The sequence below is a fragment of the Anoplopoma fimbria genome, chromosome 17 (genome assembly GCF_027596085.1).
Source record: "Anoplopoma fimbria isolate UVic2021 breed Golden Eagle Sablefish chromosome 17, Afim_UVic_2022, whole genome shotgun sequence".
Taxonomy (NCBI): domain Eukaryota; kingdom Metazoa; phylum Chordata; class Actinopteri; order Perciformes; family Anoplopomatidae; genus Anoplopoma; species Anoplopoma fimbria.
This window is the reverse complement of record NC_072465.1, coordinates 24,864,689-24,892,427: the sequence shown is the minus strand read 5'-3', so window position 1 is coordinate 24,892,427 and position 27,739 is coordinate 24,864,689. Positions and strand designations below refer to the sequence as shown.

At 39.8% G+C, this 27,739-nt stretch overlaps 1 protein-coding gene across 3 annotated transcripts; it reads left to right on the top strand.

The window, feature by feature from the left end:
* The first annotated feature begins 1,856 nt into the window (after nt 1-1,856).
* pank4 (pantothenate kinase 4 (inactive)) lies at nt 1,857-16,014 on the top strand. Of its 3 annotated transcripts, none has more exons than XM_054617629.1 (20): nt 1,857-1,980; nt 2,179-2,261; nt 3,583-3,791; nt 4,397-4,580; nt 5,011-5,103; nt 5,240-5,393; nt 8,217-8,398; nt 8,566-8,647; nt 9,208-9,308; nt 10,379-10,534; nt 11,103-11,215; nt 11,588-11,675; nt 12,267-12,418; nt 13,078-13,133; nt 13,258-13,307; nt 13,500-13,604; nt 13,861-13,961; nt 14,179-14,247; nt 14,414-14,702; nt 14,808-16,014. In XM_054617629.1, exons 1-19 carry the CDS (start codon nt 1,857-1,859, stop codon nt 14,658-14,660), a joined length of 2,349 nt encoding a protein of 782 aa, XP_054473604.1. In that variant the 3' UTR covers nt 14,661-14,702; nt 14,808-16,014. The 3 variants fall into 3 exon arrangements, with proteins under 3 accessions (XP_054473604.1, XP_054473605.1, XP_054473602.1); XM_054617630.1 differs by having other exon boundaries at nt 14,794-16,014; XM_054617627.1 differs by having other exon boundaries at nt 14,414-16,014.
* The last annotated feature ends 11,725 nt before the right edge of the window (nt 16,015-27,739 follow it).

The window sequence follows — 27,739 nt, the reverse complement described above, 5'->3', positions numbered from 1 at the left end:
TCCTTCTCCCAGGATGGACAGAATGCAATAGATGTCACGTGTACAGAATGAACAACATAACAGAGTTACAACACATTGGTACACTAAAACTCTGATTAGCTGAGAGAAGCTGCAGGCTACAGTAGTTGTTACTCCACCTGTTATTCCTGTTTCAGAAGTCAAAACATAACTGGTTTAATAAAGATGAAGCACATATTTATTTATTTTTAAGTCTTTAGCTGCCACATTCAAATAATTTGTATTAGCAGTACGCAATTAAACGTTAGCATCCATTGTTACATAAAAAAATTAATATTATATATTATATTATTATTTTTTCTACTTCTTTTTTTATTATTAATTCGTGACATATTAGAGTAGACGTGCAAATAACTGTCAAGGGATAATTTCATATATTCTATTCATGTTAAACTCACAGAGAGGGGAGCGAGTACATGAAATCAGCTTTATTATTTGTTTATTTGTCTGCTTTTTATTAGTTTATATGCAAATATTATATTATTATAATTTTTCCACTTCTTTTTTTTATTAATTCGTGACAGTTTAGAGTCGACGTGCAAATAACTGTCAAGGGATAATTTCATCTATTCTTAAAATGTGAATAAAGTTATTTAAATTAGTTGAAAAGTCTTTAACAAATGTTTTCTTCAAGTGTCTTCTATGTAATCAGTAATCTCTTTTAAATCACTTCTTAAAACACATTTTTACAGAATGGCTTTTATGTGATGTCGTCGTTTTAATGTTTCATTTTCATTTGATTTTAGTATTTTATCTTATATTCGTTGACTATATTTTACCTATTCACTTGATTTTATTTATTTTATTTATTTTATTTATTTTATTTATTTTATTTATTTTATTTATTTTATTTATTTTGTTCGTTTATTTGATTGTCACTTGTTATTTCATTTTGTTTCTTTGTTTAGTTTTATCCTAACAATTGTTCTCAATGTTTCTTCTATTGCACTGTTTGGCTGCCTTGTCTGTCGAAGCACTTTGTAAACCTTGTTTTTAAAAGGTGCTATATAAATAAAGTTATTATTATTATTATTATTATTATTATTATTATTATTATTATTTATTATTATTATTATTTATTATCATTATTATTATTATTATTATTTATTTATTATTTATTATCATTATTATTATTATTATTATTACATTATTATTATTATTATTATTATTATTATTATTATTATTATCATTATTATTATTATTATTATTATTATTATTTATTATTATTATTATTATTATTATTATTATTATTATTATTATTATTATTATTTATTATTATTATTATTATCTATTATTATTATTATTATTATTATTATTATTATTATTATTATTATTATTATTATTATTACTATTATTATTATTATTATTATCATTATTATTATTTATCATTATTATTATTATATTATTATTATTATTATTATTATTATTATATTATTATTATTACTATTACTATTATTATTTATTATTATTATTATTATTACTATTATTATTATTATCATTATTATTATTATTATTATCATTATTATTATTATTATTATTACTATTATTATTATTATATTATTATTATTATCATTATTATTATTATCATTATTATTATTATTATTATTACTATTATTATTATTATCATTATTATTATTATTATTATTATTACTATTATTATTATTATCATTATTATTATTATTATTATCTGTTATTAATCTGTGGCTGAAATGTTTACAGGAAAAAAAAACCCCACACGCGTCACAGTGTACGTGGATGCTGATTGGACGAGCCGGGATGGAGGGGGCGCGCACGTACGCACGGCGCGCACGTACGCAGCGTCAAATCGTCATCGGACCATGGCGGAATGTGGCCGACTTGACAGCAGCACCAGCAGACACGCCATGGATAAAAGCATCATTCTGCCGCCTGACGAGATATTCCGCAACTTGGAGAACGCAAAACGGTTCGCCATAGACATAGGTACCCGGGGATACCAGTGTTTTCTTTCTTACTTTAGTATTTTAGGAGATAAACAGAGATAACCATGCGTGTTTGTGCAGCAGCTGTGCAGCATTCTGGGTCCAATGCTCCAGCACAATGACCACAATGAGCCTGTGTGACTTTGTTTGGCTTCCAGGCTTCTTCTCTGACATTGTGCATGCTGTTTTGCTTCAACAGGGGGATCTCTCACCAAGCTTGCATACTACTCAACTGTGCAACACAAGGTGGCCAAAGTGCGATCTTTCGACCACACTACAAAGGTAATAAAGGTTATCTGTCCATCAAGTGGCGGAATGTGGCTTTCGACCACACTACAAAGGTAATAAAGGTTATCTGTCATGCATCAGTGTGTGTGTGTGTGTGTGTGTGGTGTGTGTGTGTGTGTGTGTGTGTGTGTGTGTGTGTGTGTGTGGCCTGGGTTATATGTTGGCCTGACAAAAAAGCAGAAAATAACCTAACATATGCAATCTTAATAAGTAGTTAGATCTGTGTTTGTTCCACTCTTGCAGATTATATTATATTCACCATTTCTCCTCAGTACTGCACCTCTTCAAGAAGTACTACCACTTACTACTTATTGTATTAGTTTGTTTCTGCACTTATTGTATTCATATTAGTTTGTTTCATATTAGCACTTATTGTATTCATATTAGTTTGTTGCATGCCAAAGTGCAATCTTTTGACCACACTACAAAGGTAATAAAGGTTATCTGTCATGTGTGTGTGTGTGTGTGTGTGTGTGTGTGTGTGTGTGTGTGTGTGTGTGTGTGTGTGTGTGTGTGTGTGTGTGTGTGTGTGTGTGGGTGGCCTGGGTTATATGTTGGCCTGACAAAAAAGCAGAAAATATCCTAACATATGCAATCTTAATAAGAGTTAGATCTGTGTTTGTTCCACTCTTGCAGAGGTTATGCCACTGTTAAAGTATTCACCATTTCTCCTCAGTGCTGCACCTCTTCAAGAAGTACTACCCTGAGCCTTCCACTTACTACTTATTGTATTAGTTTGTTGCACTTATTGTATTAATATTGGTTTGTTTCTGCACTTATTGTATTCGTATTAGTTTGTTTCTGCACTTATTGTATTCGTATTAGTTTGTTGCACTTATTGTATTCATATTAGTTTGTTGCACTTATTGTATTCGTATTAGTTTGTTGCACTTATTGTATTCATATCAGTTTGTTTCTGTACTTTTGCTCTGGTTTATGCTCTTACATGCTTGTTTAAGAAATGAGATAAGATAAGATAAGATAATCCTTTATAAATCCCGCAGCAGAGAGGATAGTGCAAACAAGAGACATAGTAAAAAAAAAACAAGATCAAAAATAAGTATTATAAATAAGCAAATGAGCTGTAAAAAAAACAGTAAAAAAATCCACAGTAACTGAAATATTATATATACAGACAGAAACTATTATAACTATTGTATTGCACAGTGTAAGTCACTTATGACTTCTGGTGACTAGTAGTTCTCTTGAATACCTATGTTGAATACACTTATTGTAAGTCGCTTTGGATAAAAGCGTCTGCTAAATGACTGTAATGTAATGTAATGTAATGTTTCCGTCTCATCTGTGTCCCCAGGAGGCTACCAGTGACGAGCTCTATGAAATATCAGTGCAGGAAGAGGTCACTGCACGGCTGCACTTCATCAAGTTTGAAAATGCTTACATCGAAACATGCTTGGACTTTGTCAAAGACCACCTGGTCAACACGGACACCAAAGTTATCAAAGCCACAGGTGGAGGGGCGCACAAGTTCAAAGAACTCATTGAGAGGAAACTCGGACTCAAGTGAGTATACGGACCGATTGTTTAGACACTTCATGTGTGGACATAAACAGAAAGGGAGGAGGCAAACATCTGACATTCTTTATGAATATTTTGGAACACAAAATGGATCCGCTCTCCTCTGGCTGTTATTAGCTGTCCACTTCTTGTGAAACAGGAAAAACCTGATTGTTTTCCTGAAAGGTTACGACTGATTGTTGGCTTGTAAACTGGTGCAGAAACTTTGTTAGCTATCCCATCATTGTGTGACAACAACAGAGCTTTCATGTTGTTGTTTTTTTCAACTTTCCAGTTTAATGTTAAATGTTAAACTCGCAGAGAGGGGAGCGTGGACATGGAATCAGCTTTATTATTTGTTTATTTGTCTGCTTTTTATTAGTTTATATTCAAATTTCCCCGCTGTGGGACTAATAAAGGATTATCTTATGTGAGTGCAGACAGCTGCTCTGTTGAGAAAACTGCAAATGTGTAGTAACATTGTAAAAACAAAGGAGATGCACATGATACTTTTGGAGGACAAACCAGTTAGTCCTCTACTCTGTCTGTATTTCACGATTGGCTGGTGATGATTTGATGTAGTGGACTCTTTATTTGCTGCGTTGTGGCAGAGTGGACAAAGAGGACGAGATGACCTGTCTCATCAAGGGCTGTAACTTTGTCCTGAGGAACATTCCCCACGAGGCGTTCGTGTACGCCAAGCACGCCGACTCAGAGTTCCGCTTTCAGACGACTCAGCCGGACATCTTCCCTTACCTGCTCGTGAACATCGGCTCCGGCGTGTCCATAGTGAAGGTAATGACCACCCAATCAAAATGTTGTCAGTGGTTTAGACAAGTAGAGTTGTTATTTTCGATGAACCACTCATTGTTTAAGATAAGATAAGATAATCCTTTATTAGTCCCACAATGGGGAAAGTTGCAGGATTACATTTGCTCAGTAGTAGTGCAAACAGATAAACAGATAAGAGACATAAGTAGAAAAACAAGATCAAAACAAGTATAATTAATAAGTAATCACACAGTTAAAGTATAATAAACAAGTTAAAAACATTAAAAAAACAAAACAATAACTAAAATATGATTTAAACACAATCACTCTCAGGTTTAGGCTTCTCTAATTTGATGACATGCAGCTTTTTTAGTGTAGTAAACTGAGAATCTTCTGGTTTTATCAGACAAAAAAACACAAAAGGTCAACATCCTGTTCTCTCCCTTTTCAACAGGTCGAATCAGAGGACAAATTTGAGCGAATAGGAGGAAGCTCAATAGGCGGAGGGACGTTCTGGGGCCTTGGAGCGCTGCTCACCAAAACAAAGGTATCCTAAATAACTTGCTCTAGTTTTACTGTCAGGTTGTAAATACTGTTTGAAGTCAACCAGTAAAGATTGACTTCTCTAGTCCTGTAAACCTTGATGGATCTTTACTCTTTTTTTTTTTTTTTTTCTCCTGTAGAGATTTGACGAGTTGCTACAGTTGGCGTCCAAAGGACAGCACACGAGCGTCGATATGCTCGTCAAAGACATCTACGGAGGATCCTACGGGTCTTTGGGTTTGACTGGAGATCTTATTGCGAGCAGTTTCGGAAAGTCTGCTACTGCTGACAAAGGTGACACATGGGCTCATTGATTTTTAAGGCTGTCCTGTAGTGTTGTAAAGTTTATACAGTGGGGGAAATAATTATTTGATCCCTTGCCGATTTTGTAAGTTTGCCCACTGACAAAGAAATGAACGATCTATAATTGTTATGGTAGGTTTATTTTAACAGTGAGAGACAGAATATAAAAAAAATTATCCAGAAAATCACATTATATAAAAGTTATAAATTGATTTGCGCAAATAAGTATTTGAGCCCCTACCAACCAGCAAGAATTCTGGCTCCCACAGACCGGTTAGATTAGTCCTTTCACTTTAAGAAAGTACTCTGAATCTCAACTCGTTACCTGTATGAAAGACATCTGTCTCAATTCATTACCTGTATAAAAGACACCTGTCCACAGAATCAATCAATCAGATTCCAACTTCTCCACCATGGGCAAGACCAAAGAGCTGTCTAAGGACATCAGGGAAAAGATTGTAGACCTGCACAAGGCTGGAATGGGCTACAAGACCATCGGAAAGCAGCTCAGTGAGAAGGAGACAACTGTTGGTGCGATTATTCGGAAATGGAAGAAACACAAAATGAGCATCAATCGCCCTCGGTCTGGGGCTCCACGCAAGATCTGGCCTCGTGGGGTATCGATGATCATGAGAAAGGTGAGGGATCAGCCCAGAACTACACGGGAGGAACTTGTTAATGATCTCAAGACAGCTGGGACCACAGTCACCAAGAAAACCATTGGTAACACACTACGCCGTAATGGATTAAAATCCTGCAGCGCCCGCAAGGTCCCCCTGCTCAAGAAGGCACATGTACAGGCCCGTCTGAAGTTTGCCAATGAACACCTGAATGATTCAGAGAAGGCTTGGGAGAAGGTAATGTGGTCAGATGAGACCAAAATCAAGCTATTTGGCATCAACCCAACTCGCCGTGTTTGGAGGAAGAGAAATGCTGATTATAACCCCAAGAACACCATCCCCACCGTCAAGCATGGAGGTGGAAACATTATGCTTTGGGGGTGTTTCTCTGCTAAGGGGACAGGACGACTTCACCGCATCGAGGGGAGGATGGACGGGGCCATGTACCGTGAAATCTTGGGCGACAACCTCCTTCCCTCAGCCAGGACACTGAAAATGGGTCGTGGATGGGTCTTCCAGCACGACAATGACCCAAAACATACGGCCAAGGCAACAAAGGAGTGGCTCAAGAAGAAGCACATTAAGGTCATGGAGTGGCCTAGCCAGCCTCCGGACCTTAATCCCATAGGAAATCTGTGGAGGGAGCTGAAGCTTAGAGTTGCCAAGCGACAGCCTTGAAACCTTCAGGATTTGGAGATGATCTGCAAAGAGGAGTGGACCAAAATCCCTCCTGAGATGTGCGCAAACCTGGTGACCAACTACAAGAAGCGTCTGACCTCTGTGCTTGCCAACAACGGTTTCTCCACCAAGTACTGAGTCATGTTTTGTTAGGGGATCAAATACTTATTTCACTCGATCAAATGCAAATCAATTTATAACTTTTATATAATGTGATTTTCTGGATTATTTTTTTTTTTATATTCTGTCTCTCAATGTTAAAATAAACCTACCATAACAATTATAGATCGTTCATTTCTTTGTCAGTGGGCAAACTTACAAAATCGGCAAGGGATCAAATAATTATTTCCCCCACTGTATATAAGATAAGATAAGATAAGATAATCCTTTATTAGTCCCGCAGCGGGGAAATTTGCAGGCTTACAGCAGCGTAGAGTAAAGTGCACACAAGAGACATAGTAGAAGAAGACAAGATTAAAAAAAACCAAAAAAAAGAAACAAGTATTATAAATAAGCAATAATTAAAAAAAAACCTGTAGAAAAACAACAATAACTGAAATATTATATTTAATATTAATATTATATATTTTATATATGTCCAGGTTAGTGTAATAACAGACTGTATCACACTTAGTATACAGTTAACTTTATTGATTGGCCCAAAACATACATTTATACTTTATCCTTTGTCACCTCGAAGAGCAGCGACTGCAGTCTGCTTTGATTGGTGCTTTGTAAACGGTATTTCTATGGTGACCCAGTTTTTACAGTGAACAAAGTAACAACATTTCCATTGAAACTCAAACCATTGCTGAAAAACCACAAACCACATCCATATGCTCAGAATATTGCAAACAGAAAATGTAATAGCTAAATCATCTCTTCTTATTTTGAGACGAATATCTTTGTGCACGGCCCTTGTTTATAAAAGACTCATGATAATAATTATAATGATAATAATAATAATAGTCAGACTGTAGCTTCCCCAATAAATGGCAAAACACACAACTACTAGTTCAAGTTTAAATAAAATGAAAAGGATGTAACAAAGTCGATCCATATTTCTGTGGTCTTTGTGATGTCATCTTGGCAAGGCTGGTGTGATATTGTTAAACCTGCGTTGAAGTGAACTGATGACCTTTCTCCCAGTTCTTTAATTCATTGCTCTCTCTGTGTTCTGTATTTGTAACTGGATGGCAGCACTCAACAGAAATTCACAGTTTTTGCATGACATTATATTCTCTTGTGAAATATATATGAAATTACATTCTAGATTATAAATATTTTTACCTAGTTGTTGTCCCAATGCTCATATGATTTAGTTATTCTGTATACTTCCATCGAACAGAAAGAAGTTAGTAAGAAGCTTCCATATTTGAATGCTGAAAAAAGTTTTACAACTACTAAGGAAGAGTTCTGCTGCTCTATTTAGTGGCAGTATTTTAATATTCAGATGTCAGACTTTTCAGTTTTGTGATGTGGACGTTTTGCCTGATGACTCTGTTCTGAACTGTAGGCTTCTCTAAAGAAGACATGGCCAAGAGCTTACTGCATATGATCAGCAACGACATCGGGCAGCTGGCCTGTCTGTATGCCAAACTCCACAACCTGTCCCGGGTTTACTTCGGAGGCTTCTTCATCCGAGGACACCCTGTCACCATGCACACCATCACCTACAGCATCAACTTCTTCACCAAGGCAAGGCTTCTTCCTCTGCTGACCCTTAACACAAAACTAAACGCATTACATCGTGAGGACAACGTGTGTCGGTGCTCTACGAGAGTCTCCTGAACTTGGTCTGTTATCAGCTGAACTTCACCTACAACCCAGTTTTTTTTATGTCACCACCTTCTTTTTGTTTGTAGGGTGAAGTTCAGGCCTTGTTCCTCAGACATGAAGGCTATCTCGGAGCCATTGGAGCATTTCTTAAAGGAGCAGAGGAGGACAGTAAGGGGGAAAAAAAACCCCCACACATGCACAATATTGTCCTCAATTTGGTGTCAACAGGGTTTACTTTAAATGTTGATAAATATTAGGCTGAAACATACAAATGTCATATAACAGAGTGTGAAAAAAAAGGTATTTCAGCAGTTCATTGTTATTTAAAAACAAAGTTGCTGATAAAAGCAGATACTTTGTTACTTTAACTGATCACTCTCGTTTTCATACACGTCATGCAAGTGATCACTCCCTCACACAGGACAGGAAACTCATGCTTGAGGTAGATTGTTTTCACAGACATCAGGTCTGAAAAAAATCCCGAGATGTTTTTGCGCCTGTTTATCTATCACATAAACACATTTGAGTAACTGCAATGGCAAAATATAGAAGAAGTGATATACTACAAGGACCAATAACAGACTAACGTTTGTATTAAAGTAACTCATTTCAAGCCAGCTAGCTTGGCACTACATTTTTTCTTTATAAACAAACCTTTAATAATAATTAAATTCACTATAATTCAAATGTAAACCATGATTGTGTAACTGCATCTTGTACTCCTCCAGATCCAAACCAGTACAGTTGGGGGGAGAACTACGCGGGAAGCTCAGGCCTGATGAGCGTTTCTCCAGACATGAACCCGATGCAACGTGCACGAAGCGGAACGGTGAGTCTGCAGAGGAGCCAAAGAGTGATCAGTCATTTATGAAACCACAAGGCCCTCACCTAAAACCTCTTCACCTATTTTCACTCTGCTGTCGGTTCATTGGTTTTTATTCCATTCATCCTCTTCCATAATATTTCAGATATCTTTTTACCTTTTTAATAAACTTTTTAAATCTCCTTTATTGAAACACCACCACCTCTGTTCTCACTGAATCCACAAACATCATCAAAAGACATTGTTTTAATCTTTCTCTTCATTTCCTCTCCACACATTCCTCTGTCTACCTAACCCTCTCCTTCAGTTTCCAGTAAGTATCTCCGTCCGCCTCACTGGTGTGCTCTGGTTTGATGACGTGTGGCTCGTGCTCAACTTTAGAATTGAGATGTCACCTTGTACACTGCAGGTTGTTTTTTTTAGCTTAGCTTAGAGTTTGCTGAAGGTCTTACCACTGATTTGTCCGGAACTAACTCATTTTTGGATCAAATCTCACGCTGGAAAATAACCCTGTTTGATGTTTTTGAGAGCCGCTTTGCTTCCTGATTCCTGGCTGTGATACTTTGATCATGCTGGTCTCAGTAGGACGTCAACCTCTGTTAACATTAGCTGCCCTAGAATCCCCTCTCACCACAGAAGTTCCTGCTTTTTTTCTCCAGCTGAGCTCTCTAGTTTTCATTAGTGCAAAGTACGATGCAGGACTGCAAATGAAATATTAGCTCATCTTTGGTGACTTACCACAAGAAAAACCTATCGATGTAGTCCTTTAATGGAATATCGATTGTGTCCCATAATTAATGAATCTGCTGGCTTCCACTAGCTTTTCAGTGTAAATCTTTCTAGAACGTTCCCTCCTTTGTCACGCGTACTGCATCTTCCTCTCTGCTGTTTTCTCCCCCTAATAAAAAAATATACTAACACGAGTGAAAGCTTCTACAGTTAGAAAAAAAAAAAGGGGAATTTTGTGAATAAAAGAGTGATGGCTGGAGTCGGCTCTGACGTGTGAGGAGCTGCAGCTGAGTTCATGAACAAGACAGCCAGCGTGGCATCTTTATCCGTCTCTTCGTTGTGTCTAGTTTGACATGTTGGAGATGGACCGTCTGGAGAGGAAGCTGGTGAATCTGCCTCTGCTGCAGGACGCCTCGTCTTACATCCCCGACACCGTGGACCTCACCGAGGACGCTCTGGCCCGCGAGTACTGGCTGTACTGCTTCGAGGAGGCCCTCGACGGGGTAGGATGACGGCTCATTGTTTGGAACACTGCAGCAGAGTCTGAAATTAAGATGTTGCAATACAGACACTTGTTGTTGAAGGAAACATCTTTAAATGAACACAATGATGAAAACAATTATGAATTTTAGAAGTGATTGGGCAGTTTTCAAACTGATAATCTGCAACACAATTCTTGTGTGTGTTGAAACTTTAATCTTTATCTCCTGTTATGGGTTTGTGTCTGTAAAACAGATGAACCATATTGTAAATTAAGGAAGAACTCTCTAACAAAATGTCTCCGTTATCACTGATATTTTAGACCGGTTACAGCTTTTGCTAATATAAAGCTACACTGTATAAATATTTTTGGGATTACAGTTGGATATCATGTCACATCTTCTATGTTTAGCCAGTTAAACTGTCAATATTAATACGAAATAAGCCCAGAAATGGACGGTACATTTTGTGTTTACAGGTTAGCTTTTCATATGACTTATTATGTAATTTTTTCTTCACTCTGTGCACCACAGACGTTGTAAGCATGGCTGATTATACATGGTTCTTGTTTTTGGTTTTTTTCTCGAGCAGGTGGTTAAAAGAGCCTTAGCGAGTCAGCCCGACATGCTGGAGGCGGCCGAGCGAGCCGAGAAGTTCCGGCAGAAGTACAGACACAAGCTTCAGACCCTCCGCCACCAGCCTTTGTAAGGACTGCTTCTGTTTTTTTGCATGTTAGGCTTATCTGTTTAACCTAGAAGGTTGCTTCTAGTAGGCTAAACCTCCAGTCTGTTCTTCAACGTCTGCTTTAGTTTCATGTCTTTATAGCTGCTGTAACTGCCAATGTCCTTGAAAAAGGGAAGTCCGTTAACTGTGTCAGTCGTTTTAACTCTGTCAATGATTCATTAGAATAAACTGCTATGATATCACAATAATGGACATGTAAGCTATTTTAATTTGTTAAAAAACCTCTCATAATGCCATACTGTCAATACGAGTTCTCTGCATCGACCGGCCCAGCCCCGTTGTGTGAATGTTTTTCTCTCTGGCTAACGTAGAGTGCTTCTCTTCTCACCCAGTGCTTACGGATCCCTCACTGTCAGAAGTCTGTTAGACACGAGGGAACACTGTTTAAACGAGTTCAACTTTCCTGATCCCTACTCTAAGGTCTGGGCCAAATCCATCCACCTTTTTTGTTGTTGTCTTCTCTCTGCTTCATCTTTGTGTGCCACACAGCTGCTTTGGCTCTCACCTCATTATGTTTTCACGCAGTCACGATTTAATTCCACCTCATGAATTGAGCCTAGCGTAACATAAACATACTCTCAAAAAAATAAAATCACATTTTCTTACATCTCTGACTGTGCTGTCAAACCGGCTGAGAGGTACCGCAGGTCCTTCCTTCCTGCTGCTGTCAGGTTACACAACCAGCTCTGCTCCCAGCAGACCACATGACACATGACAATAAAAACACTGTGCAATAATGGTTAATATAGTTTTTGTTTTTTTGTTTTTTTCTGTCTGTAAATATTATATTTCAGTTGTTGTGTTTTTCTACTGTTTTTGTTGCTTATTTATAATACTTGTTTTTTTATTTTATTTTTTCATTTTCATTTTTATTTTTATCTTGTCTTTCTTTACTATGTCTCTTGTGTGCACTTTAACTCTATGCTGCTGTAAGCCTGCAAATTTCCCCGCTGCGGGACTAATAAAGGATTATCTTATCTTATCTTATCTTATCCCTCTCCTCTGCTGCAGATTAAACAGAGGGAGAACGACGCGGCTCTCAAGTACTACCAGAAGGCGGTGCAGTCCCTGGACGAGCTGAGCTGGGAGGAGCGACAGTTCGCCCTGGTGAGGGGCGTCCTGGCCGGGAATGTCTTCGACTGGGGAGCCAAGGCCGTGTCAGAGTGAGTGGAGTTAATGGATTTTATATCCTGGTTGAGTGTGGGAAGTGGGAGAGGCTCTGGTTTCTATATCTTGGTAGTTTTATGTTGCTACAGGGAGCTTTTCCACTGCTGTGGTTGTGTGTTTGGCAGTGTTACTTTGTTTTGAGAAGTTGCCCGTTACAAAGAATGTAACTGCATGACAATGATTTAAGTTTCTGTTGCCCTTTGAAGCCACAGTAATCTTGTATTTTGACTGTTGAAAGATCAGCTGTGAGCTGCCTGTCTCTTTAAGAGATAAAGGAAAAGCGGAACGGCTGTAGAGTCGTAGTTTCAAACTCATTAGAAAATGCAGTTTTCTGCCTTTTTAAATATAGAGATTTCCTTCTTTTTTCTTTTTTATATCATTTTAAACGTATTATCTTTGGGTACAGACCGGCAAAACAAGACATATAAAGACAACACTTTGGACTTTGAGAAACTGGAATGGACATTTTCACTATTTTCTCATATTTTATAGACCAAGCGTTTAATCGTTTATTCTTGAAAATAATCAGCAGATTAATCAGTGTTGAAAACAATTGTTAGTTGCAGCAATATTTGGCAACTTCTTGTTATTTTTTAACAACGTGGTCCAAACACCTGTCTTATTTCTGCACATTTTTATTTTTGATGCTGTGCAGCGTCCTCGAGTCTGATCCCGAGTTTGGCTTTGAGCAGGCTAAACGACAGTTGGAAGGTATCCAAGTATTTCTCTTCTCTAGTTTTGCCTTTTAACCATTTTACTCTAGAGAAAATCGTCTGACTTTCTGAATGACTCTTCTGCTCTGACAGATTTTTTTAACTCTCTTTTTTCTCCACAGAGCGGCCATGGCTTGTTGATTCCTATGACCAGTGGTTTGAGAGACTAAAGGTCAGACTCTTTCTCCACTTTCTCATTTCAAAGCCAAGTTATTGATTGTAGCATTACTGGTGGGAGGTTTTATCCAAAGCATGTGTCGGTACCACACGTCGTAATATTGTCTATACTTGCAATAGTGTTTCTGTGTTGTGTTCTCTTGACGATGAGTGCTTGAATACAATCCATCCTGGTTTTCTCTTGCAGGGTCCTCCTCATAAGTGTGCCTTGTTTTTCGTAGATAATAGTGGAGTAGACATCATTCTAGGAGTGATGCCTTTTGTCAGAGAGCTTCTCTCTCGAGGAACGGAGGTAAGAAACTCTTAACGTCATTTCACAAATGCAGAATACAGAAAAACTTGGAGGAGATGCATATGCAATTAAACCTAATTTCCCAAATAAGAATTAAAGTAAAGATACATGCAATTAAATAAATAAAACTAAGAAGATATAAAAGATGTGACTTTCTGTTTCTTAACTGTAATCTATCTGTGATTTTCTCAGTGATAAGGACTTTTGTTTGTTTGTTTTTGTTGCTATTCTAACTCTTCTATCTGTGTATCCTCAGGTTGTGTTGGCCAGCAACTCTGGTCCGGCTCTAAATGACGTAACGAACGGTGAACTGCAGATATTGACCGAAAGCCTCGCTGCTATGGATCCAGTGATTCAGTGAGTGATTTATGAGTGTTTTTCAGACGGGACAAGTTCAAAGAATTTTTTTAGTATAGCCCACAGCTGATAATGTAGTGGCTTTTTAAAAACACCATCATATCCTGAGTAGTTTCTAAGATATAGTTTTCCATCTGATCTCATGATTTCACACCCGAAAAGCTTTTTAAAAACAGATGATCTCTGCTGACCTGTGGTGTGTTTGTTTTCTGTGTAGGGCTGGTCTGAGCGAGGACAGGTTGACGTTGGTCCAAAGTGGTTCCAGTTCACCCTGCCTGGATCTGAGGTTGGTTAATTAGCACCTTTTTAAGTTTGACATTTCTAAAGGGAGTAATATTCAGCCCTAGTTTGTGCTCCATATTTACACTTTTTTAAAAGCGAGACCTGTGAGCTCCTGGTGAAGAGTTCATCAGACGTAATGTGCTTTGTTCTCTCTCTCTTTCTTCACTAAGTCGTCTGGACAAAGTGCTGGCGAATGTGGTGCGCGAGCGAAAAACCGACCTGGTGATCATCGAGGGGATGGGCCGAGCCATTCACACCAACTACTACGCCATGCTCAGCTGCGAGAGCCTCAAGATGGCCGTCATCAAGAACTCGTGGCTGGCCGACCGGCTGGGTGGGAAGCTGTTCAGCGTGGTCTTCAAGTACGAGGTACCGGCGGCCGACGACCACCACTCCGCCGCGCTGACGCCCTCGTGAACGCCGCGGAGTTCGAGCGACCTCAACGGATGAGCTCTGAATGTAAGGACAATGGTCATATACTGCTACTAAGGTAATGAATGGCAGGGAGGTTTTTTTTTTACATTTAATTTTAAAACATCAATGATTGCAGTTGCTTTCTTGCAGGTCAAATATCCCGTACGATCCCTTCGTTTGCTACCATCATTACTGCCTATTGATCCCAATCAACATCTGCAGCTTGTTTTCCATGCTGAGTCAGCACTGGCTCTGTTTGGTAAACCTCAACAGACTGTTATGACAGATGAGATTATCAGCTCGTAGAAAAATCAATGAAAAGAAATGCCCTAATTTTGCATCAGTCATCGACTTGCTGCCAACACACAAACGCTGCGTGCACCCATACAGGTTGGTGTGTGTTAGAGAGCGAGAGAGAGAGAGAGAGAGGGGGAGAGATAACAGTTTTCAGCTGTAACACTTTTTAAATAAGTGTATTTAATGTGCCTTGAGGCCAATGTGATTAACGCGTTATTCACTCAGATTGCTTTTAATTCATGTCGAAGGTGAAATACAACACAAATATCTACGTTTGTTTTCTCTGCAATCTCACACCATAGACAAGGAGGAATCTCCTGTTTTGCCTTTCTTCTTTTTTTTTTTTTTTTTATTACTGGCAGTGAATGAATTGAGATTAAGAAATGAATCACTGTAGCTGTTCAGGGGGCATCAGGGAAAATGTTTGATCGGTGGGAGAAGAAAACACTTTGTCACTAAGAGCATAGGTCCTGTCCCTCCACAAGGTGGCAGTATTCTACTGTGACATAGGTTATAATTGTGTTTTTATCATGATTTTAAAAAGAATCTTTACCAAGGTGCTTGGTGTGAAAATGAACACTACGCATTTCAGGTTGAATATTTCGAACCGTCTCCATGGATTGACTGTAATTAACTATCATGTACGAGTACACGCTGTAATCCATCCCTACATCGAAAAAAATGCTGTTTGAAGAGAATAATAGCAGCAGATAGTCGTAATAAACACCAGACAAACTGTGTGATTGTGTGAAGTGGCTGAATGTTTCCGTTACTTCATCCTAAATATCAGATTTCGAGGCAGGATGTGATTTTAAAAAAACAAAAACCCAACAGCCTTGTCTTGGTGTGAAAATGTTTTTTAAAGTTACAGTTGTTTGGCATCAGATTGCAATATTGTTTTTGTCATATGTACATACAGTATGTGATATACAAGTGTGCGTATGTGTGTGTGTATATATGTATAAATATATACATTAAATAAAAGTCATTTGCATCACCTCAGTTAAGCACACCAAGCACAACCGTGTGTATCATTCTCCTGACAATCGATTTTAATTAAATGGTGAAAACTCTTTTGTTTTGATTCCTTTTTTATGAGCGAGTGTGTTCATTTATCTCTGCATGCGTTGGGGGAGTTTAAAACCGTGTAGGAGAAAGTTGTCCCATATTTAAAATAAATAAATAAATAAATAAAACCCCAACCTGCCCCCGGCGGTATAAAAGCTCGGCACCCTGGTATGCGGCGGTTGGTTCCTGCTGCGGAGCTGTGGGCTGATAATGCATGAGGAGGCCTGGCAGGGGGTCCTCCTGCTTCTCCTCTGGCTCATCACTCTCACTGCACACACACACACACACACACACACACACACACACACACACACACACACCAGTTCTGCAAGACACTCATGGGTTTAGTAACATTATGTATAACGTATATAAGCTCCGTCCTGGTTTTAGCTGTTTCCTTCCAGCATCAGTAGACTCATGGACACATTATGAGTCGCTACACAATGTGCCGTTTGCAGTCGTTTCAGGTGAACCAGAGCTCTCAGGTGCTGCACATGAACCTCAGTATTTACCTCACATCCACACTGACGCTCTGCAAAGAAAAGGAACTTGGCAGCAACACGTGACGGGTCACAGTTTCAACAGACTTCTTCCTGCAGCTGCAGCGGGACAAAACCGTTTGTCGCCGTTGCTGTTCACTGTATAACTTTCCAAATCACAGGATAGTCGTGTAAACACCCCGATACCAGCAGGCCCTGAGAAAACAGTGCAGCATTGACTGCTACTGTTTGCATAACACTAATTACTGTAGTTACAGTAAACAAACGATTTCAAAAGACGTGTTTTTTTTCTCGAGCTATGAATTCAACACACGGTAGCTGAGCCTTTTGTGGCTCCTGGGTAACAATAACATCAATTTGTTTGGTCATGTGACCTGAAACGTACAATACGGCACTTTGTGTATCACCACTTTTTGGATACATGTAAATACAGAAGGTTCCTTCGGTCTCATGGGTAATTTAAACCCTTTTTTCTCTCATAAGTGTTATATGTGAGAGATTTACTGAATGTGATAGAAGGATGGATCTTCAAACGGGAAACATTCCTCTTGTTCCTACTGTAATAAAGAGCTGGCCAAACTTTTTTGATTGAGAGCCATAAAAAGTAACAAATAAGGAGTCAGGGACCAAACTATAGTAAAGTTTTCAACCAGTTACATTGTTACACTACACTGTTCCTAGACCAGGAAACCCGATGTGCCATAGCAAATCAATTTGTATCAAAATATTCACTCAACAGTTTAATGTTGGACATGAAACTAGTTTATTGGTGTGCCAACATATTACGAAAAGTATATATGTATCTGATGCTCTTGAATTTTATTCAAATGTGCATCTCTTAAGTGCCCCCATGAAATATTATGATGTCTAAATTTAAAAGTCAAGTTAAAACATGCAGAACAGACAGAAATAGACAAATATTGGTTTTCTGTTTGTGGCCTAACTCCCACTTAAAGATTAAATGTAAGATGTAACAGCCAGAGAAAAGGAGAATTAGTAACGTTATGATTTCTGTGCCAAGAGGTTATGAGATCATTTCACACAATTTAGTCAAAATCTATAATGTTTAAACAATGATGTGTGCAGATATTTTGTTCCTGGCTCGTCATTTAAAAAACAGGCAGTGGTTCCCAAACCTTTTAGTTTGACAAACCTGATGTTATTTAATATTTATATAAAAACAGATAGTGTAACAATTATAAAAGACACAGCCACCCTGGAGTCGTTTTTTCTCTTTTCTGTCTTTATAAACTCTTTACTTTTAGCTTCTGCTTCTCTGAAGGCTTTCAAAAGTCTTCATGCTCAGTCTCAGCAGGTGGCGTTCGGGCGTTTCAACGGATTCAGGTTGGTGTGATGTGCAGTCAGCCCATTGTAGCTGGTAATTTATATTTTAAAAAAATCAGCCGCACACCAATTTGTGATCCTGTTGGTGTGTTTATTTTCCACCCAAACTTTTTCCACATTTCCACTTGACCCCCCCTGGGTGGGAATCACTGATCTCCATAATTCCAGCCAGAGAAGAGAACACCTGGGTCTCCAGCGGCTACCGTTCACGACGCTGCTGCAGAATCCAGAGCTGAGAGAATACATTTGTTTTGATTCCAGCATTGAGTGCCACTGACACCGACTCCCATCGTGATCTCTGAGAGAGAAAGAAAGAAAAAGAAAGCCTGTTCGGTCTCACAGGAGCTACAGGGGTCCCATTCAAATGCCATCTCGTACTTTAAAGAGCTGTTGATATCTTTGCTCAAATTTGCCCGACTCACACTGCAAGCATGAAGCAATGTGTGGAAATCTCGACTTGAAATGGAAAAGCCAATAAGAAGCGTTTTAATGTGCTTTTTAAGTGCAAGGAATGTTCAGTATCAGTATCAGTGTGCAAAGGAACCTCCTTAGAAGTTCTTTACCCAGAAAACATAATAAAGACACACAGATGAATAATGAAACTTGTATTATATGTATGAAACAGAGAAAAATAATCCCACAGTGCACAACATGAATTCACTCATTACAATACAAGACGTCTGAGCACTCAATAAACATTTCTAAAGGCATTTTAAATGTCTTGTTATCTTCCTGCAGCAGACTCTGTCCCTGTGCGTTACACTCACACTTCACTAAGTAGCATGTCAGCATTGTTTGTAGTCAAACCAAATGAGTATAAAGCTTGTTTCATTTGGCTCAATAATGCTAACAAGCTATTTATTTTTCAGTGGCGGACACACAAAACCAAACTAAAACTTCTAAATGTCAACCAGTTCCCTCAAGGGATTCGCTCGCCTTCTCCAAAACGAAACAGCGTTAAATCTGTCGGCACACAACAGGCTCACAGCGTAGATTTAGAATTAGTCCTGCTGGCTCTCTGCACTCAACTGACTCTGCAAGATCAAGACAGAACAGGCCATGAAAAATGCAGCTACAGGGTTTCACTGCAGAGGACGTCGACCAAACCGAGCTCACTGCTGGATGTGGCCGAGGGCTTCTTCTTCTAGTTCATTACTTTGACTGATTCACATCGAGGAATAAACACCAGGTCACGTTTATTTTTCCTCTTAAACATTTCAATTTAGATTTTTTTTCAGTTGAAGGTCTGACACACACTGAAACGACCAAAGTATATGGACACCAACACGTGATTGTGGAACGTGTCGTTTCTATGCTATGAGCTTTAATCTGCTCCTATAACATCTTTCCACCAGGTTTTGAGGCCCGGCTGCACGAGCGTTGGTGAGGTCCAGTTACTGGGTGGTATGATCCCACGTCATCAATGAGGTTCAACTGAGGAAACAGAGGTATTTATTACCAGCCCTGTGAGTCATCATGACCAAATGTCGTCCTGGAGTCACCTGCTGTAGCAGAAACTACCACAGAAGAGGTTCTGACTTGTACTTTTCCGGGTGTTTTTATACGTGTGTCTAACAAGATGCAGACAGGAATCTTGACAGGTGTGTAGCTGATATCAAAGGGGTGTATGGTTCGAGCGAGGGCGGGGGGGGAGTGGAGAAGGGGCCCTGATTTGGCGTTGTAGCTGGTGTGATGAATGAATGAATGAAACCTTAACTGCTCCTAGAGGTATTTGCTTTGCACAAAGAGCATAAAAGAATATCATGAGAACGTCAACAACTACTGTATACATGACAGCACATTATGTCATATAAAGCATCATAAAAACCAAATAAAATCCATCCCATCACAAGACAATCTCTTGTTTATTTATATCGCAAATTTTAACGATTTGATTATATTCCATGTAGGATTGGAAAGCTTTGGATCACCATTTTGTTTTACACCTTAACATTGGGAAACAAAACCCACAGAAAGTACAACTGAATTGAAGTGACTAATAAATAAAAGAAATCCCAGTAATTCAGCGACCTTCTGGTTTGGTTGGTGGGTGGACGTTTGTGACCTGGTTGGACTGGGTTTCTGACAGGAGAAGTTCATTATGGACATCACTGCACTAACAGTGGTCAGGTTGCATTGTGGGTAATGCAGGCGCCTTGATTTAACAGCAGTTGGGAGAAGTTTGCTTTCTGCCAGATATACCTCTTTATGTGTGCGTTTTGACGAAGAGGAAGGAGGCGAGGAATAATTAAAAAAAAGACTAAATCTTTGGTGTGATGTTTGATCATTTTTCTAAAACAGTCTGATGTTGTAAAAGCGTAAAGGCTAAATCAGTGAAGAACTCTTCTAAGAACTAAGAAAATGTTGAACTCACGCCAAACCTGTCAGATCAGACAGAAAAAAGAAAAAGAGCCCCAGACATTACATTACATTACAGTCATTTAGCAGACGCTTTTATCCAAAGCGACTTACAGTCAGTAGTATATTACATATCATTCACCCATTCACACACTGATGACAGGCTACCATGCAAGGTGCCACCATCAGACTCTAACTAACATTCATGCAACATCCAGTCCACACCGATGGCAAGCCTTCAGGAGCAACTTGGGGTTAAGTGTCTTGCCCAAGGACACATCGACTGCCGAAGCCGGGTATCGAACCACCGACCGTCTGATTGGAGAACTACCTTGAGGTTGACTGAGTCCTTGTTTAACACTTCTGGACTGATCACTTTGTTGATGGATGATATTGCAAATTCTAATTATTTCACACACTTGTTTTGGAAAATACTTAATTAACACCAAATGACGTCCTTAGATGATCTTTTCTCTTTCATATCATTCAGCTTTTGTTTTGGCTTTTGACCGTCTGATTGGAGAACTACCTTGCTCTCCACTACGCCACAACCACACCCCCAAAAAAATGATCAAAAATTGAGTCTATTGAACCCAGTTGAGGACATTTTTGGACATTCACATGCTGTGGATGTCTGATGTGACAGAGATGACAGGCTGTGGAAAAACCCAGATGATAAATTGAGAAAAACAAACAAATCTAATCTCTGTTATCTGCCTCTCCCCTCCAGAACACCACCATACAGCACAGGTACCACTAACACAACACTGCCTCCCTCTCTTGCTGGGACAAGCCCTCTCACCAGTCAGCCCTCCCTCACGCGGACGCGCAGTCGGGAGCGCGCCCAGTGGGAGCAGGTGGTGACTCTCCTCCTCATAAGAGGCTGGAGACGGTCCGGATGCTCGGAGCGGACTACAGGAGCTGCAGCCTCTGTCAGCCTGCAGCCTTATGACCGAGCTGCCATCCAGACCATAAACAACAAGAAAGGACAACTACAACAAACAAACAAACAAAAAAACCATCCAACAAACCATCCAACACACAGGTAAGGAGGAATTATCTTTATGTCTTTGGGTTTAATGCTCCAAAATGGGTTTTGTGGTGTTTCTTTATGTGACTTTATGCTCATTTATGTCATTTATTTATGGCTTATTTTATGTCACAGTGTCCATATAGTCCTGCAGCTATATAATCATCATTAATATTACAGTTTTATAACAACTGACCCTGCACAATATCCAGTATAGTCAGATTACCATCATTTCAATCTGTGCGTAAAAGCATCCTAATGATGCCACAGAAGTTAATAACTCAATGAATGCACATTGTTCCCAGTTTCAATGATAAAAACGCGTTTTGACAATCGACAGCACTGCTTTGCAAACAGCAAATGGGATTTGATGCTGTAAAAAAAAAACCAGAGTTAACCCGATAATGTGGTGAACTTTTGTCCGGGATGTCGGTGTTTTATTGCTGCTGTCACGCTTTTAAAAAACCACGTCAACGTCGCAGAGGAATTCACCGGATGAATGGTGAGGAGAATCAGAAATGATTGCAGCAATTATCTCCTCTTGACAGCTCATTGTTGCACCCTGCACACTAAAGACAGTGTGAAACGGTGTGTGTGTGTGTGTGTGTGTGTGTGTGTGTGTGTGTGTGTGAGAGAGAGAGAGAGAGATAAAAGAAGGAAGGAAGGGATAGAGTGGGAGTCTCAGTGTGACACCGTGAAATTAGACGTGGAACAGAGCTGCAAAGGAGAACACATTTGTGGACTCACATTAACGAGTTTATGTTAATTAATAGCAGGTCAATCAGCAGGGAAGCATTGACCTCAGGGCCGAAACAAAAGCTGAATGATATGAAAGAGAAAAGATCATCTAAGGACGTCATTTGGTGTTAATTAAGTATTTTCCAAAACAAGTGTGTGAAATAATTAGAATTTGCAATATCATCCATCAACAAAGTGATCAGTCCAGAAGTGTTAAACAAGGACTCAGTCAACCTCAAGGTAGTTCTCCAATCAGAGGGTCGGTGGTTCGATACCCGGCTTCGGCAGTCGATGTGTCCTTGGGCAAGACACTTAACCCCAAGTTGCTCCTGAAGGCCATCGGTGTGGACTGGATGTGAATGAATGTTAGTTAGAGTCTGATGGTGGCACCTTGCATGGTAGCCTGTCATCAGTGTGTGAATGGGTGAATGATATGTAATATACTACTGACTGTAAGTCGCTTTGGATAAAAGCGTCTGCTAAATGACTGTAATGTAATGTAATGTAACCTTTAACGAATCAGTTCATGTTGTGATTTCAGTCGCACGTCTATTTATGTCTTTAATTAGGAGTTTTAGCCAAAAAAAGCTAGATTTCCTCCATCGTGGTGTGAAACTGGCCTTGATTGAACATCACCGCCCAAACGTGGCCGCATCCGTTTGATCAGGACTCTGCAAACACTGGCAGGCAGTCAACGCCGCTCGCCTCCACCCAGAAGAGAGGGAGGGAAGGAGGGAGGGAGAAACTTTGGGTTCATATAATGCGTTTACATGCTTCACTTGATCGTCTCTAAACAGCAGAGGTCCCCCCCCCACCACCCCCACCACCCGCTGACCGGTCAAACTGTTCCCATGCGGAGCGCCCCCACAGACAACAGGCCCAGGTGTCCACAATTCACGGGTTTTTGCAAAGAGCTGAAGTTTTGTTGCTGGTTTCGGAAGCCAAAAGATTTTTTTTTGTGTTTGTTTTGCCACCAAATGAAAGACGCCACCGACACTTTGTTCCAATTAAGACAGGATAAATCCTCCCTCTGTCTCTCTCTCTCTCTCTCTCTCTCGCTTTCATTCCTCCCCCTCTGCATTACATCTTATTTTCTCCTTTCCCTCTCAGTTTCTCCCCTTCCTCCTCCTCCTCCTCCTCCTCCTCCCCCTCCTCCCTTTTGTCTCTCTCATTCTCTCTCTTCTCTGTGGGACGCCTCTTGCTGTGCTTCTGGTGCTGCTTGTGTCTCACAGCATTTTCTTTTTGGAACATGCCTCCATGTGGGTGTCTGGAGGAGGTGTCCCCGCTGTGAGTGTGTACTTGTGTGCATGCACTGATTGTCTCAGAGTGTGTATGTGTGTGTGTGTGTGTGTGTGGGGGGGCTCAAACTAGGTGCCACATCGCGGGATGTCGCTGATGTTTCCGTGCTTCAGTGACAATGTTCTGGTTTCACATCTGTTGTACCTGCGAACCAAATTGCCACTGAATCAATTGGTGTTCTCTTGTTCTCTTGCTCCGGCTCACTTGCTGACAGATGGACCTTCCTTATGGCTCTTGTTTTTTTTTTATCACCCTGTGTTGCTTCCAGGGGCCTTTGCCATCCAATACACACCTAAAAAAGAGTGCAAAAAAAAAACCCCCCTTCCCACTCGATGTGTGAATCCCACCAATATTATTCGCGATTTGTTTTTTCGGGAGACGAAGCACTTTTTTATTGCTGAAGTCAGTTGTATCGGCCCTGCAGGAAATGAAGTTTTATGGCGTTAACTGCAGCTTGGCAGAGTTGTTCATTATGCAGAGGCATTAACTGGAGCTGTAATTTGGGTGCTCGTTATTGAGCTGATATTTATGATAATTTGGTGGTCGCAAACGAGACCTGTTTTACTACGAGATGAGAGATTTGACAGTAAGTGTTTACCCATCAAATATTCAGCGTCGCTGCTTAAACGCGGAGAGGGATGGCTGTGTTTGGAGCAAAGCTGGATTGTTTTTGTGTCACAACTGATAATACATTTATTTTTCTTTTGTGACTTTTAGATTGCATCCTGCTTTTCTTTCCCTTCTCATTATTCTGTCATGTCTGTTTAAGCTGCGGCTCAGTGAAGCTTGCAACAGATATTTAGATATTTACCTGGGTGTCGGACTATTTCTTCTGGAGGAATAATACCTGGAATCATCAGTTTTGCACTTTAGAGTAAACAAACCGGATTAGTTTGAAGTCGGTTAAAGGGTGGATTTTGTCACCTTCATATGGAGCCTTGCTAGCTGATTCCCACCTGTGTCTTCACGCTAAGCTACGCTAATTGGCTTCTGGCTTCACATCTTCTCATCTAGCCCTCAACCAGAAGGCTAATAAGCATATTTTCTTTTGGCGCTTTTAATCTCAGTATGTGGCCAGGAGAAGCAGAAAACCTTGAAGGTGGCCTCTGCCTGACATGACAGCTCTGCATCAACAGCGTGAGTCGGGAGTCTTTGTTAGCTGGATCCTTATGGCCCCGCTGGTTGCTACGAGAGATAAAACAACAGGAGCAGATGGCTCCTGGAGGTTTGGTGTCACAGCAGGTGAAGCTAAAAGATGCACACACACACACACACACACACACACACACACACACACACACACACACACACACACACTCAGAGGTTTAATACCAGGGTCGCCTCGCTGCCTTTTTTCCGCTCTCACCTTAAAATAAAGTATATTTTCATAACTAGTGTGTCACAGAGCTGATTGATCACAGACTCAGGTCTCATCAGATCTTAATCATCCAGCCTTCATATAGTGCCCCCTTTGCAATTTCTTTCAAGATTACCCATCACTTCATACTTATCACACTCTGCTCTCGTTCATGTTTCCCTGAAGGCCGTCTCACACATATCGGCACACACACACACACACACACACACACACACACACACACACACACACACACACACACACACACACACACACACACACACACACACACACACACACATATATATATATTGTGTTTCCAACAAACTGTAAAGCAATTTTAGCTCCCACTGCTCTGGCTTCCTAAAAAAATGCAGAATTGATTTTACGATTTCATTATATGTGATATTGCGGTTCATATTTTCTCTCCATGCACTGCTGAGCTCAGACGTCTATAAACTCCACGTTACAACCTCAGGACTGTGGTCAGAGTGTTTCAAAAACCTTTATTTATTTGTTGCTTTTTACTCGATTACTTCTGCACAGTAAATTTCCCCTGACATCACAAGCAATCTTCTCCACTTCATAGAGGATTCCAAACACAACTTAATAGTGTGCTGTACAACTCCAGAGTGTGTCTGCTCAACACACACATGCACATTTTTATTGCATAATGGTTATTTTTCTTCTTCTTTTTACTTTTACTTACTGTTGTTCTGTTGGCTGGGTTGGCAATAACATCACTATATCATTGGTGCTGCTGTAATGGCAGTTAACTGACATCTAGAACAAGATAAGCTGTAATTCTCAAAGTTGGAGCATATTATCAATATGCAACCTGCCTGATTTATTTTCTTCACTGCAAATCCTTTGGAAACCCTTGTTCATACCACAACCACCTTCTGAATAATTCTTAATGTTCATTTCAACTCCACACCTGTAAAGGTTCCTGATTGCATCATGCACGATTATGATGCAATCACGTTAACAAAAAGGTCTCCAGGACGACGCATGTTTCACCATGATGACAAACACACAGATTCACAAGGTGAAAGTGATTTCCAGCGTCGCTGTCGTGGCTGGTAATAAATCCCTTTCCTTAAAGTCAAACGTTTATATCTGGAAAAAGCTCTAAATTCATTTTTAGAAGGGGGGAAACAAAACAAAATCAACTTAATATCAAAGCAAGCTAAATAGGATCTAATGTATTTTGTTAAAGCCCTTGAAAATTTGGATTTCAAATCTTGAAATCTTTTCTGCAACGATAAAAACGTAGGTAAAGGTGCAGTTTTATCACGTTTGATTGACAGCAGAAGGTAAAACCAACGACCGTAAGACTGTGACTTAAATATAGTCAAATCCTGATTGGTGCACAGAAACAAGTGACATCATGTTTTACCAACAGAGCCCCGCCCACTTCTAACCAATGAGAAGAGCTCAGATAGAAACAGAAACATCTGCAGTGAAACAACCATAACTTTTCTAACATTGGCAGAACATATTGTAATAAAGCAGATTAAAAAGTCTTTCGGGACAAGTTTAATACTTTCAACCAAAAACTCTTTAAAGCCAAGAAAGCTTAGTAATTTATTTCTGAACAGTGGCCGTGTACGTATACGTATCATGATACAGGGAGCTACGATTCAAGTAAATGTTCATTTAGCACTACTTTTTGTGCAATCTGAGCCACTGATTGCCACGAATCTTTACATGTTAACTATTAAATAAAGATGATTACACTATCACAAAACATGATATTGCGATCCTCGAGTGTATTGGTATTAGTCCCTGTTTAAATGTCGCAGCTCAAACGGTGGATTATCTCATTTGGGAGCGAGACCCGTCCGTTGGTTTGGCCTCCCATCGCCTCAGTAGCAGATGCTCCGCTCCTCCTACAACACACAGCCACGTACAACACCGACTCTGGCAGGAGGCTCTGTTGTTAGCGGAGATTGTTTATCACACACGAGAGACTGTTCTTAAAACCCCGGCATGCCACCCAGAGTGCTCCATTATCATCCCCAATCCTGTGTCTTTCTCAAAAGGACCACCTGTTAGTGGCACATGAAAGTCTGGGAGAGGAAAACAGAGATACCCCCCCCCCCTCCATCACCGCCTGCCTCCTCTTTCACATGACAGGTCTATTCAGGCCTTAGATTGGATGGGGTTGACGCATGGTGCTCTCTGTTTCTATGGAGGCTTTCTTTTATGTTGGGAAAATTAATTTTTTCCAAGGGTCATGTCGCCGTGGCTGTTGCTCAGCTTGTGCCGTTATCTCCACCTCAGATGATTCTATTTCTGTAAATATTTTGAGTGTCAACATGCTCAGACAAGAAATGAATGGATGCATCTGCTTTTTCTTCTTTTGATTCACGAGACTAAAGAAACATCTCCCCAATCCTGCTTACATTAAAGGAATATCACACCAAGAATGTATGTCAACAAAAAAAAACCTCATCTACCAGCAACTCTGAAGCTCACTTTTAATGTCTCTCATATTGATTGTTAAGTTTGTACAAAAAAAGGGTAAAAAAGACCCTTTAAGATTTAATAGAGGGTTATGCACGGGACTTTTTGAGAAAATGCAGTAAGTGCCATGTTATTCTAAAACATTTATTAGTATCCCCTGTAATGCAACACCTCTTACACTTTTGTAGAGAAAAGAGAAATAAGATATAATGTGTTGATTACAGAGCCTTAGTGGTGCTTGTGGGCGGCTTGCGGTTTCCTGCTGTTTCTAGTCTTTATGCTAAGCTAACCTGGCTGAGGCTTCATATTTACTGTGCAGACTTGAGGGTCTGTTTAAGCTGCTGCTCAGGGATTCCTGCAGCAGAAAGGAGATATTTAACCTGTTCCTGTGCAGCCGTGTACATGCTGGAGAAATAATAACCGGAATTGACGGATTTCCACTTTGGGTTTTGAAGATATTTAAAAATAAACAAACAAAATTTAACATGTTAATTGCGCTCTTTAGGTACTGGTAGGTAGACTTCGTCAACTTTGTATGGAGCCTGGTTAACTGCTCTCCACCGGTTTCTTTTAATGCTAAGCTATGCTAATTAGCTTCGGGCTTCATCTCTTCTCATCTAAC